We start from the raw sequence: 13,966 nt of genomic DNA on the forward strand, positions 1-13,966 counted from the left end.
CTTTCGAATACGTCTATCGATTAAAAATTTCGAATCCAACGTCAAAAGTAAAATTTTCTAATGAAATTCACACGTTAAGACATAATATAAAACTCATAATCAACGCTATATAATGACGAAAATCCGTTCGAAATTCGTTTAATTCGTCTGTACGATTCTCTAATTTAAAGAAAAAAAAAAAAAGAAAAGAAAAATAAAAGAAAGAACGAAACAATTTGCATTCCTCGATCGCAGCAGATACAGAGTTTTTATCACGCTTAAGGCGATCGAGTAAGAGGCGGGGATAACCGGATGACGATATAACCAGGAACGAGACGCGTCAGCTCGTCTATAAGGATGGTTGACGGGCAATCCTGAGGCGTCGATTCTCAGGGGCACGATATAATTTCATAATCAGAGGACGAACGAACGGGGAAACGGTTTCCTCCGATCGCACGTGAACATCATTCGAAATGGCGAGGCGGGATCACGTGTTAAGCAGATATAAGCGCGTGTATAAGCCGGATGAGTGGAGGAGGAGGGAGGGAGTGAAACGGTTCCGGTAAAGGAAACCGCATACGACGATATTGCAAAACAGCCAAAAGGAATTCACGAATCTGCCGTTACCCCTCAAGGCTTGCATTATGACGCGATGCATAATGCAACGTGTGCACGAGGCCTGTGGCATCATACATAGCAATGTCGGATATGGATATGATTTCGAAAAGGATTTCCCTTCCGAGCCCGTTTTTAACCCCTCTCTCTATTCTGTGCCGGCTTGGCGTTTCGATGAGGATGGATCTTAAATTATGATGGAACGTGATTGTTCGTTTTTTTTTTTTTTTTTTTTATTCTTCTCGCATTGCAAATATGATTATTAATAATTATGATTTAAATTTTCAAATCAATTGTAGAATTATTGTTGAAAGTGAATTTTCATTATTTATGAAACTGGGATAGATGTTATATTTAAATATTAATTTTGAATTAGCATCTATGAAGAAAATTTATTTATGAAATGATTCTGCTTTTATAAAATTTTCTATTTAACCAATTGATCATTTCCATTGTTGTTCGATATTCAATAATATGAATATTCCATAAATTTCGCTTGAAAATCTTAGATATATTTTAAAAGTTAACGAGACAAAAAAAAAATTGCGAAACAATGCGAAAGAAAAAAAAAAGAAACGAGACGAAAATGCAAATTCGGTGATAAATCCAGAACGCTGGATAAGAATGTCCACTACGAGGAAGGGAAAAGTTCGTGAAAAGTGTGTGTCCTGATAAAAAGGTTGGATTATAAGGAAAATTAGAAATTGGTCGAGGGGAAACGTAAAAATGGAAAAAGCATATAAAGATAATAAAATAGTGGAAGAAATGGGGTACGTGACAGAAATATCGTTGAAAGAGAAAATTAAAGAAACTGAGGGGAGGAAATGTGTAATACTGAGAAAAAAACGGAAAACTATGGAAAATAATATTAGGAAAAAAACGACAAGATAAAAGAGAGAAATAAAAAGAAAAACGAGACACGAGTATGAAGATAGAACGAGAATATAACGCGATACAATTTTTATTCTTTGCAGAGAGTGTTGAGAAACGTAAGAATGTAACAAATAACGTGACTCGAAAAAGTTTTATTAAATTAAAAAAGAGATGGCTATTAGCTTTAATAAGTCAGAGTAATTAGTAGCAATTAAAAATTAAAAGCGTTAATATACTGTTATTTACACTTACTACTCTTGCCACTTACATTTAATTATCCTAGTTTAATAATTTATAATAATCGAGGCAACGAAAATTGTTGCATTTATGCAACAAATTATTTTGAACATCGTGGATAAAATTTCAGAGAAGATATTAATGAAAATAGAAATTTGCAAACAATAAATTATATTATCTTCTAATTACTTTTGGATAAAAATTTTTCTTTAACTATAATAAATTAATAATTTGTTGTTATATTCCCTTCACACGTGAATTTTTGGATAATTACAAAAAAAATTTTTTCTAAAAAGTTAACTAACTATAAATAATAATTTTTTTATTTATTTTTTTCCCCGATTAGAAGCAATTCTGATTAAGAAATGTTAAGAAAGGAAGTGAAATTGCACCATCAAAAAAAAGACTTAGGAAATAAAATTGTGTCAGCAGCACGCGTGACGTTCCAGAAGTCGAGTAAAAAAATAAGTACGTGGAGGAAATATCAAAACTTGTAAGCGAAATATCAAAAAAGCGAAAATTTCCGTTCGTGACCCTATATTTCTAATACCGTGTATAGGACACTGAAAAATGATACGTCACTCAACTTTTAGATACTGACCTGCCACAGCTACTTTTATACTTCCATGCATCGATCTCTCTTTACTTTTTCTGCATTTTCAAATAACACAATGATAAATATATACATCTATTTCAAATTCGACTCGATCATTTAATATATTTCATTGACCCAGCTTTTTCGAATTACAATAAATAAATTAATTCTAAAAGTTGTTCAATTTTTCAACTCGATACACCTAATTTAAAAAAAAAACAAATAAAAAAATATAAATTTATAGATTTAAAAAAAAAATGAAATTATTCTTTCGACATATGCTATTCCAACAAATTCTTCGCCAATACCTAAAGTCACCCCCTCCTTCTGTGCACTCCACGTATCCTCAATCCATTTCCTCAATAAAATATCGCAGTCCAAGGGAAAGAATTTACCCAACATTCCACACGTTCACACGAAAAGCGTGCGATACCCCGTTCGACACGTCGCGTCGCAAATTATTCGAACCAACTCTGAAAGGTTAAACGCGCGCGACACGTTTCTCGACAGAACGATCTCTACGTGTTACGCTATTGACACTCGAACGCATCTCCTCCAGACGTAAACGTTAAACGTGGCCTTCAACGGATCTATATATCGATGTCTCTTCGATCCACAATGCCAGAGATTTGAGAATCAAGGGGCAATGAAGAGGCAGAGACAGGAAAACAAGCGAGAAGAAAGACAAACAAAATTGTACGTGTATAAAAAGATTTTAAAATTAATTTAAAACTTCGAATAATATTTATTTTAACTAACTAAACTAAATTTTAACTAAACTACTATATATTCAATCTTATAGTTATATCCTCTTCGATGCTATGATTAAATTGCACAAATTCGAATGTTTCGAATAATAAATATTAAATTCAATAAATCGAATAACAATAAATTATTCTTCCAATAACTTATTCTTAACTTCAATTCGTTAGAGAGAAATGTACACTGAAACACGCGTGTAACTTTGATTCAATGTTTACACGCATTCCGTTCGCCATTGATCCTCTTTGCACGAGGTTGGAGGGTAGTTCGCTCTTGGGATTGTTTATAAGACTTCCGCGCTTTTCAAACCCGTCTCTCTTTTTCTTTCTCTCGTTTCCAGGCCTTCGATTCTTTCCCTCCCTCCTTTCCTCCCCTCTTCTCCTCCTCCCGATCTCCTTTTCTAGTTTTTCTACCCCCGCTGCCACCAACTCGATGCCAGACAACAAGGGAGATTGTATGTATTACCTCGGCTGTCTGCCGCACGCTTGCCCCGACTCTTCCCAATCTACTTTCGAATCTCGCCACGACCGATACAAGCCAGTGTGCTCTCGCAATGCAATGCGATCAAATCGAACCCTCCTTGTATTCTGTCACGGACTTGAAATCCATACTCTATATACGTGGATATATATATATGTGTGTGTGGGTGTGTATGTAGTACGTAAAGGGTATTTCAGGATTATAGGTTAGAGAAGCAATGGGTCGATGGGTATTACGAAATGGATGGATTTTTTTTATCTGTAGAGAGAAATATCAGTTCCTTTTTTTCAATTTTTTTTGTTGTCACTTTTGTTTCCACGAATGTTTCCGTACGTGTGATATTTTAATATCACATTACATATTTTTTTTTTTTTTTTATCAACCTCGAGTCTCTCCAAATTTTTTCTTCACTTTGTCCATTTCAATTTTTTTTCTTTTCTTTTTTTTATTCTTCTTAAGTATGAAGAATATGAATTAATCGTTAATAAAAATAATAAGAAATAAAAGTAAAAGAATGATTGATCATATAATATAATAATAATACCCCTCTAAAAATTAAGCTTATCTAATCTCTCGCATCGTTGTGACGATCAATACTCTGAAATGAAATTAATACTCTAATTAAATAACGAAATTTCATAAAAAATAAATCGAATGTAACAGATGATTACTTTCGATCGCAATACTTTGGAATCCATCCTATTCACACATACGTACACACACGTGTGTACAGTATCCATAGGATCAATGATACTTTTCGCAATACTGTCTTTTAGCCGTTTGGTATGGAGACGTCTCTGGACCGCAGAAAATTTGATGGAACTCGACGCACCGGGTGAATGTTCGCTTTTATCCACGTAACATGGGGGGAGATTGCCGTGCTAGATATCGGTGAGAAATGATGGATGACGTCCAATGACTTTCCGCTCTCGTTTCAATCGAATCGTTATTAAGTCGGCTGGAACGAGATGACGGGAATGATTCCGTGTCGTTTATTTCTCTTCGTTTACGTGCTCGAGATCTTTTATCTGTCCGCGATACGTTTGTGAACGTTAGCGGTATTCTGCCGATTCGAATTGTTCAATTTGAAAGATAGGTATGTATATGTTTGATGAGATTCTGTTCTTCGTTTCGAAGAGAAAGAGAAAGAGACAGAGAGAGAATTTTATTATATTGTATCATACTTTTTCAAATGGATTTTAATGTTTTTTTCTTTCTTTCTTTCTTTCTTTCCTTTCAAAGAAGTTGATTTTATCTTGATTAATGAACGTTTTTTTAAAACGTTTGATAATTCTTTTAAAGCGTAGAATAGAATTGCGCGCGACTTTTTAAAAAAATCCTTTTCACGGGGGGAAAGGAGAAATTACGGTTTTAACGGGTTTTATATTTGATACGCGTGTATAATATCATCGTGCGGGGATATGCACTTACACTTCATGTGGTATTAGGTATGCATATTACCTTCAGTGCCTTTGAATTTATTCCTTTTACATTTTAAAATTAAATAATTTTTAACTCGTATTAATAATTTCGAAGGAATTCCATTTTAATATTTATAGAATTTTGCATAACTTGGGCGAGCGAATATTTCGTTTGACGATTTTATTAATTTAATTCAAATATAGCAATTGTGTTTTTCGTCAAGATTTTCTTTAAATTGTGTCTTAACACAATGCTCGTAATATTTCTGAAAAATATCATCCAACGTGCGTACAAATATTTATTTATCACGATACAGAATTTACAGATTCGTCTATTCCCCGTAAAATTTTCAAAAGAATTTCTCTCGGCATGAAATAACACGGACGAGCATAGTTCTTTCATCTCTCTAATTAAAGCACAAGTAATTAAAGACTATCTTTCGTGTTAGTGTAAATAACTTCTTAGAGAGCGAGATATTTAATAATGCCGAACGTTGATTTATAACCAATCCAATAAATTAATTACCTCTCGAAATCTGAATTTAATTATTCCAGTTACGATTGAAAGCAGCTCTATCGACCGAGAAATTAAACCCTTCTTGATAATATTCTTGAAACAGAGCCTCGAATACTTATCTCTTGTGAATGACAGCTCATCTCCTTCCTTCGTTCGAAAAACGCAGATCGGCCATTTATTTTATACCATTTACATTAAACGTCCAATTGTAAAAACTTTTTACGTATAAAGCGCGGGATAGAAGTCTATTCTTTCATTCATTTCATTCTTCTATCGGAAGGATCGATATAAGATTTAACACTGGTGGTAAAAGGGGGTCGTATGGCAATTCGTATTTATTTTCCGCGACGTGACATACGCGTAACAATATTTTAACATAATGACGGGGGCGTTTATTATTTAAATTATGAGCAAAAATCTGCGGCTAAGAAGCGCGAGCTTTGCACGCGCGCGATAATGAGCGTGCCGTTTGAAAAATTGCACAAAACGCCGTTCCCCTTTTTCCGTTTTTGCCTTCATTTGCGATATATCTCATTTTGCCGAGGAAACGTCGCGTTTTAATTAGTCAATTAAAATCACGATACAAGAGATTATTATTATTATTATTATTATTATTTTTAATAAATTTTTAATCGCGTTGTAATTGTTAATACGACATATAATTGTTGCTTAGTCGAATGTCGTTTGAATAAATTGAGATTTCTTTTTTTTTTTTAAGGAAGACAAAGAGATAAAAATATAGGATAATATCTATTATGACAAATTATATATTTTCTGTCTGATAATAATTTCATTCATATTTCGTCCTTCTTATTGTTTCTTTCAATCAACGATACGATTTTGAAAAAAATTTAACAATATTTGATGAAGAGGAGTTTTAGTGATAAGTTTGAATAAAATTTAAGTAAATATTATTTCAATTATTTGTTTGTAAAATTCTTTGTATCTCCTTTCTTTTTTTTTTTTTTTTTTTCTTTCGAGTCAACAGACTTTTTGATAAAATTTAATCATACTCTCAGGGTAGAAAGAAACAAGGAGCCACAATTTTCTTCGTTGGTATCTTTCCAAGGTAACTTCATATTTCCAAATATTTCTACTTTCCACGCCACGTTTCTTTACTTTGTCACGCGCCATCTTATCTTTACGTGTAATTTCGTTGTTTCGTTCTCACAACGTTTCTACCTTTAATCCCGTTTGTTCGTGAAAAAAAATATTATCCGCGTAACGACGTCTTTAATTTGCATAACGAAATATAAAAATACCGGAATAAAACCGGTGGAAACGCCGCTCGAAACAATTAAAGGATCTCTGTTGTCCACAGGGAGGATATCAAATATATTAGATATGAAAGGAAAAATGAAATCGGAAGCGATAAAAGTGTTTCGTCATTCAATAAAACGCGTGTTTTTCTTTTTTTTTTATGAATAACGAATTTTTAATATTTCACGTGGAAAAAAATGTGACGTAAAAATCATTCTTCTAATCTTTGAACAACTCGAAACCTATCATCAAATCGTGTTGTACATTCGTTTCTAAAATACTTTCCACGATAAAAATAATATCAAATTACAAAATTACATTCCAATTAACATAATTCCAAATTCTCGTTGTTATAAAATTACGCGCGATTTCTGCTTCCATCGATTTTCAATTTTCATTTAAGAAGAGAAAAGAAAAGGGAATAAAAAAATTGGAACTTGAACGAATCGATCCACAAAGTTCGACGAAACGCACGATAACATATGGTTCCCCCTCTCCCCCCCCAAAAAAAACAACTCGTAACTTTAATTCGTTTAGACAAGGGTGTGCAACCAGAGAACATTCTCGCCAAGAACGATCAACGGAATGGTTTTCCAGTCCGGGCAAGAAGAAGAAAACTCGCGGATACGTACCCACCCCTAACGAACGTATACTTCCGCTGACCGCGTCTTTCCCCCCTTCTTTTCCTCTCTTTCCCCCGGTTTCTCGCGCTCTTCCACCCCTCTCCCTTTCTTCCATCGTCCCAAGGGGGCAAAACCAGTGCTCGAACACTCGAGACCGAGAGAAGCCAATTGAGTTTCCGGGGCCCCGGTTCATCCGATTATCGCGCCATACAACAGCGTTCACTTTTATGAAACCTGGTGAAACGAAACCTGGTGGATGATGGAGGACCATGGGTCAAGGTGGTGGAGGGATCCCGCGAAAGGAAGGGAACGATTAATCGCGTTTTACTAGACTTCGAGCCCGAGCCAACCAATTTGCCCGGAAAGGTCGTTGTTTTCAGATAAGGGAGAGCGGAGGAGGGAAGGAACGAGAGGAAGCGGAACAATCGAAGAATCCGACCGTGATCCAGAGAGTATGGACAAACAATCTTATCTTATCCGTCCAAGAGATAGGACTCTCAATTTCTGCCTCTCTGCTTTCTTCTTTCCCCATTGGTCCCTCGTGCTTCCACGTACGAATGAATTCTCTCCCTCTTCGAGGCTCGAATCTCGAGATTTTTCGAGATCGATTCTTCTATTTCTTTTTCTTTTTTTTTTTTTTTTTTGCACCTGTCTGGAACAAGATCCCGCTGTGACGGTTTATCACGACTGATAAATATTGGTTGAAGGGGAATATCGGAAGCAAACAGGTGTTCCAGGTGGTGGTAATAAAGAAGAGGGGAGGGGAAGGGTTGCTCTCGAGCACTTTTTCTTCGATGATGCCATGGCGATTGGAAGCAAGTTTTTCTCCACTCGCTTTTTACGCTGTTGATGAAATTTTCTATCTTTCTTCTTGTGTGCATGTGCGTTTTCTTTTTTCTTCTTTAAGGGAAATTTCTTGACCGGGATTCCGTTGTCCCGTTGTCGGGACTTTGAATCTTTGGACGAGGATTAAAAAAATGTTAGGGCATTGAATACGATGAAGTTAATTTTTCGAGTATTTTATAATCGTGTAATCGTTGGAAAATTAATTTGTTTATTTATATCGTATAACTGATATTGAATGAAGCGAACGAAATGAAACGGAATTGGACAATCGACGCGAGATATTATATCGATTATATTCTGTAGAAAATTATAAATTCGCACAGAGCAAATTTCAATTTCAAGCTAGCAATTTCTGCGCAAAGAAAATTAATTTTACGCACGGGTATAGAAAGCGGAGGAGTTGAATTAGATTTAGATGAATATGGCTGATTGGATGGGAGGGTTGACGTAACGTGTAACGTGCAATTGCGAAGAAGAAACAGGGTGTGAAAAGCGGATAAACAATTACAAAGAGATTGAATAGCCAGTAGTTGTATAAATTATGATGTTTCGGATTAATTTGCATGCCATTTAATAAATGTGCACACGCATTATATTGAAAATATAATTCCTACGATGAATCCAATATTTCTAGACACCCTTGATTAACTTCTTATTCAAAATGCAGCGATGTTAATTATCTTTTAAAAAAAAATTTTTATCTCACAACGGATCTGGTTGAAATAACGATAAACTTGGAAACTTATTACTTCCTTTCTCTGAATTGTTGTGCTAAAAAAAAAAAAAAGAAAAAAACTATCTTGTTTGTCGACGAGCACGCTAATGAATATAATCCCGCCCCGAGATTAATCGAAAATTCTGTTACATCTATATATGCACGATATCTAGCGTAGAGCGTCTTACGTCAACATCATATTGCAATCAGTGTTAGGACTGTTGAATTTATGGTCGACTAAATCCACAAATTACTACTATGCAAGTAGTTGGTCTAAATGCAACTCGCAACCGTAAACATAGATACTGGTATTTACACCATACTGGGTCATGGTAGAGCGATTCGGCGGGTCCAACGTTAATATTCGGACAACGCTAAACCGATTTTCTTGCGACAAATAATAATCAAACTTAACTTAATGGAAACAAAGGGTACAACGCGAGGTGTTACATCATTTTTATGATCAATCTAATTCTCTGAGAAAATTTAGAAAATTGATAGTATTCGAAGACGATGGGAATCAATCAATTTAATTTTTGAACGAGGCAAACGATTGTTTCAAAGAATATTATTAGGATAATCGATTAATTATATATGAAAATATATGATAAATATATGATAAAAATTAATGAAACGATTTCTCGAATAATTTTCTATTCTTTTCATGATTTATTTTATTCGAGCGAATTTCACTCGAAGATTGAAAATAAAAGTATCGTTGTATCGTAACGATACAACAGACGATACAGAAATATCTGTCGTTTGTCGAACGCGTAATGTATTCGAGAGGGACGGTAATGCATTCTCGTTAGTCGAGCATAATTTAAACTGAATAATGGGTGATTGACGTCCGGACGAGGAAACACTCTCAGCCATCCATCCCTACATCTGATTCCAGTGTACAAACCTAATCACGATTCGGAGGACAGACGATAGTAGAGTGAAAGGATTAAGTAAATCGAATACTGAATTGCACGTTACAAAACTCAATAACGATTTCAAAAGTGTTCTTCCCTCTCTAATCTCGTCTCAGAAATATTATTCAAACATCGAAATTGTCGTAAATATTGTTAAATTAAAAAATTTAATTTTCCCTTGCTTGTTGAATTTTAAAAAAAGCTTAGAAAGTATAGATATATATAATATACTAAATAAACAATTAAACGAGCAAATTTTTGTAAACTTTCATTCTTCGTAAAATATAATTGAATCTCGATACGAATATTTTAACGGAGATTCAGATTCAAAGTTAATTCGTGAAGAAACGAAACAATATTTATTCGTACAATGCATATATTACGATCGACGAAATCTCGAGCGAAATACCACAACACGCGTAACGAAAATGCGCAAATGCAAAAAGAAAAAGACAAAGTTCGTTAAAGCTCCTTATGTTTATCCACTGGCGTAAATCCGCGTTTTGTTCCACCGAATATTCCCGACCAGACAAATCGTTGCTAAATTCTATCCCCCAAGGGGATAACTTGGCCGGGCGCCAAGATACGATACCCGAGACGCCATCTACTAAACTTATTTAATTATTTTTCTATCAACCGTTCCCTCTTGGGGATATGAACCAGGTGAAAGAAATCGAGCCGACTTACCGCAAACTTGTTTAATTATTCGATTCTTTCGCGCGATGATAATCCGATCTATCGAAAAATCGAACAATCAAAAATAAGTTGCGAGTAAATCAGAAAAAAATCAAGAGATTTGATTTCTTTCTAAAAAAGCCTAAGAAATCCTGAATGGTTTAAAATCAAATTTCTATTCTATGAACTAACACGTCTCAATAAAGCAATGTTCCTCCATTTTCTTGAAGAACACATTTTTTCAGAGACTAAACATCGCAGATTAAATATTACCCCTTAAACGAGACGAGCGAAACGAAATTAAAATTACAAAAATTAAAACAACGCTTCTCTACATCGTTCGAACACCGTTTACATTTAACATTTTAAAACGCCGATCAAAATAAACCATTATCCCTCGTTTCTTATTAAATACTAAAATCGTACTAAAATGTAGACTCGAGCAACGCGCGACACCTGTGCGAAACCGGGCCAGAGGGGCAAGTAGATTTACTAATTTATTTTCTAGGATGGGGATTAAACGGGCTCGATTCGAATTCCGCACCGATCCGCTCGGATTCCTGCTGGAAGAATTCCGAACGGTGGAATCGAAGGATGCAACGCCGACCCTCGAGTCTCGTCGAAGAGAACGGTAAAGGTACCCGGAAACGGTGAATTAATTCGCGACGAACGACAAGCCCAGTCGCCATTCCCCTTTAACCCCCTTGCTCTCGGCGAATAAACATCAACGGCAGAAGTTGACCGGGTTCGTAGTCGTCGTCCTCCTCTTCGTGGTACTGGATGTCGGTTTCCGGATCCCGGGGCGCATATCCGGAATTCATCCAAACCTTGGCCGCGTGTCCGCGTGTTTGGCACAGGTTTCCAAATCTCGTTTCTCTGCTCTCCCTTCTCTTCCTCCCCTCCCTCCTTTGCATCTGCATCGGACGTCGCGGTGACGGTGGGGGTGGAGGGAGGGGGAGGGCGTTTGATTTCGATGTATAAACCGAACTGTGTCGATCGCAATCCGCGAATTGGCGCGATACGAATTGATATCCAATTCGGGGGCCTCGGCGAAATTAGCGGGCTAACTGCTTTTGCGCCCGATTGCGCCCCAATTTCGAGTTTACACCCGAGAACTGTTTGATGATTGACTTCGAGCGGAATTTGGGGGCGGGGAGAGGGAGTGTGTTTCCATTCGCGATGCGTTTTGCATCCGTTCCTCCTTTTTTTTTTTTTTTACTCTCGAAGAAGAAGAAGTAGAAGAGGAGAGGGCTTGTATTTTTTTCTCTGTATTTCTGGATGGAGTTTTTGTCGAGGATGGGGTAATTCTGATCATCCTAGAATGAAATTGAAATAACGATTGAAATTCGTGTTTGTAAGAGAGAGAAAAAAGGGAAATCGAAGCGTTGTTTCGTTTTAAACAAAAAAAAATTGTAAATAAAGATATTAAAATTAGGAAATTATAGAAGATAAATTTCTAAAAAGCGATCAGTCGAAATAACTCGAAGAATTATTTGTTGTATGAAAAAAATGTTTCGTATGAAAGTTATTAATTTTTCTGCAAATGGACATGAATGAAACTTAAATTTGTTTTTGTTTTTTAAATGAAATTATGCGTTTTTTGGTTTTTTTTTGAAACATTTTCTCGTAAAACAAATTACAAATTATTTGAAATAATTGCGAAACAATTACATCTAAATGAATTTAAAAAATACTGTACAAAATAAATATTATTGATTTAAAAAGTTGAAAAAGAAATCGTACAAAGCAATGTAGTAAAAACAGATTAATAATCAGGCATGTAGCAAGGAGCATCTTTTATAATTTTACGCATAACTTTTTTAAACGCAACAAGAATTTCATAAGTGACACAGAAATATAACAAAGAAAAAAAAAAAAAAAAAGAAAATTCGCGTTTAATATAGAATAAATAAAAGAGAATGTAATAACAATTCTTCTCCGCTCTAAAAAAAAAGAGACACGTACTCGGAAAAATACACTGCACTGTAGCACTGTACTCGTAATTTTATTTGAAATTCATAAACCACGCCTCTATTCATTTTCCTTTGAGAATCACAAAACTATTTCTTATGAAATATGAAACTCTTGGTGGCGTGTAAGGGAATTTAATAAAAAATGATTCCAATATCGATAGCACGTGACAAGTTGAATTTCTCATCCGCGGCTCCCTCTGTGCATGCAATTTCAAATTCTCGTTCTCGATCGTTCTCACGGAATTTATTTAAGATCTGATGAGAAACCAATCGAATCGAAACGGTTTGTAAGAGATATATCCGTCCCGGAAATATCCGCCGCTTTTCCATCTATACAAAAGCTTAACAGCTGAAAATCGGGGATAACGACACGTGCATAGGATACGTCCATTTTACCGTTTCAACAGAACAAAAGACCCTCCATCTTTTATCGAGAAATTGTTTAAATGCTGTACAGCATCGATATATCTCTATTGAGATATATCGATATTTCAATTCGATCACGGATGAAGACGATGATCATCAATTATTAATTCATTGTTCGTTTTATTCTATGACTCGTTAAAAATGTATCGATCATTTCGAACGATACACGAACGTATCTCTTATAAAAAAGAATGATTAAAATTATTTATACAAAGTTGAATGGATTAATTTGATCGCAAAATTAATATCCTCTTTCCATTCTTCGATTAACATATCTGTGCATCCACTATTTCTTCATTTCATTGAGTGCTTATTTTTGTATGGATAAAAAATTTCCTGTTCCTAAAACAATTAATTTTTCGCCCCTGTCGAATAGTTAATTCCTGAATGCGAAGCAATTCAATGAAACGAAGGCAGTAATCGATATCGAGTAAAATTCTCAAATCGAATCGAACCTGATTCCACTACGTACGAACAAGATGAACAAACGAGACAGTGAAGGCAAACGACACCCCGTTCACTTACCGATTGGCACGTTGACAGCAAAGAGAACGACAAGGGCGCGATGGCAGAGCATTGTGCACTGCATGGAAAACGCGATGAATCGTCGTCGGTCGTTGGAACCAGCAGCTGCTCCTTTTATCTACTTAACCCTGTCATCTTTCGCGAGAACATCTGTTTCCAGTCTTCTGACGCATAGCATGCCTGAAACAAACGAGTGTACCATGCTTAAAATACGTGTGTTTGATCGCTTCTGCGTCGTTCCTCCTATCCTTTCTTCCTCCCCCTTTGCACAGAATAAAATAATAAATAATAATCGATCACTTTGGAATAACTCCATAAATTACTCTATAAATTACCTCTATAAACTCTATAAATTTTCGAAGACAAGAAAGAAGCGAATAAAAGAAAAATCAATTGTATCATAAATGATCCCGATTAATTTTGTATTAGAGTCAAAAGAAGAAGAAACAAGTGCGTATTTTTGCCAAGAATAAAACATTTATATTTGAAAAATGGAGTTGAAAATTTCTGATAGTGATTCACATATA

The 13,966-nt window shown here is 35.3% G+C and overlaps 1 protein-coding gene across 1 annotated transcript in view; it reads right to left on the minus strand.

Moving 5' to 3' along the window:
- LOC122720623 (lachesin-like) overlaps positions 1-13,966 on the minus strand; it is a 190,053-nt gene that overhangs the window by 96,882 nt on the left and 79,205 nt on the right. The window contains exon 2 of the mRNA XM_043947427.1: positions 13,440-13,619. Coding sequence (XP_043803362.1) covers positions 13,440-13,503 — 64 coding nt within the window. The 5' untranslated portion in view covers positions 13,504-13,619. The remainder of the gene's footprint in view (positions 1-13,439; positions 13,620-13,966) is intronic.

Source organism: Apis laboriosa, unplaced genomic scaffold (assembly GCF_014066325.1).
Source record: "Apis laboriosa isolate Shangri-la unplaced genomic scaffold, ASM1406632v1 scaffold12_cov154, whole genome shotgun sequence".
NCBI classification, from domain to species: domain Eukaryota; kingdom Metazoa; phylum Arthropoda; class Insecta; order Hymenoptera; family Apidae; genus Apis; species Apis laboriosa.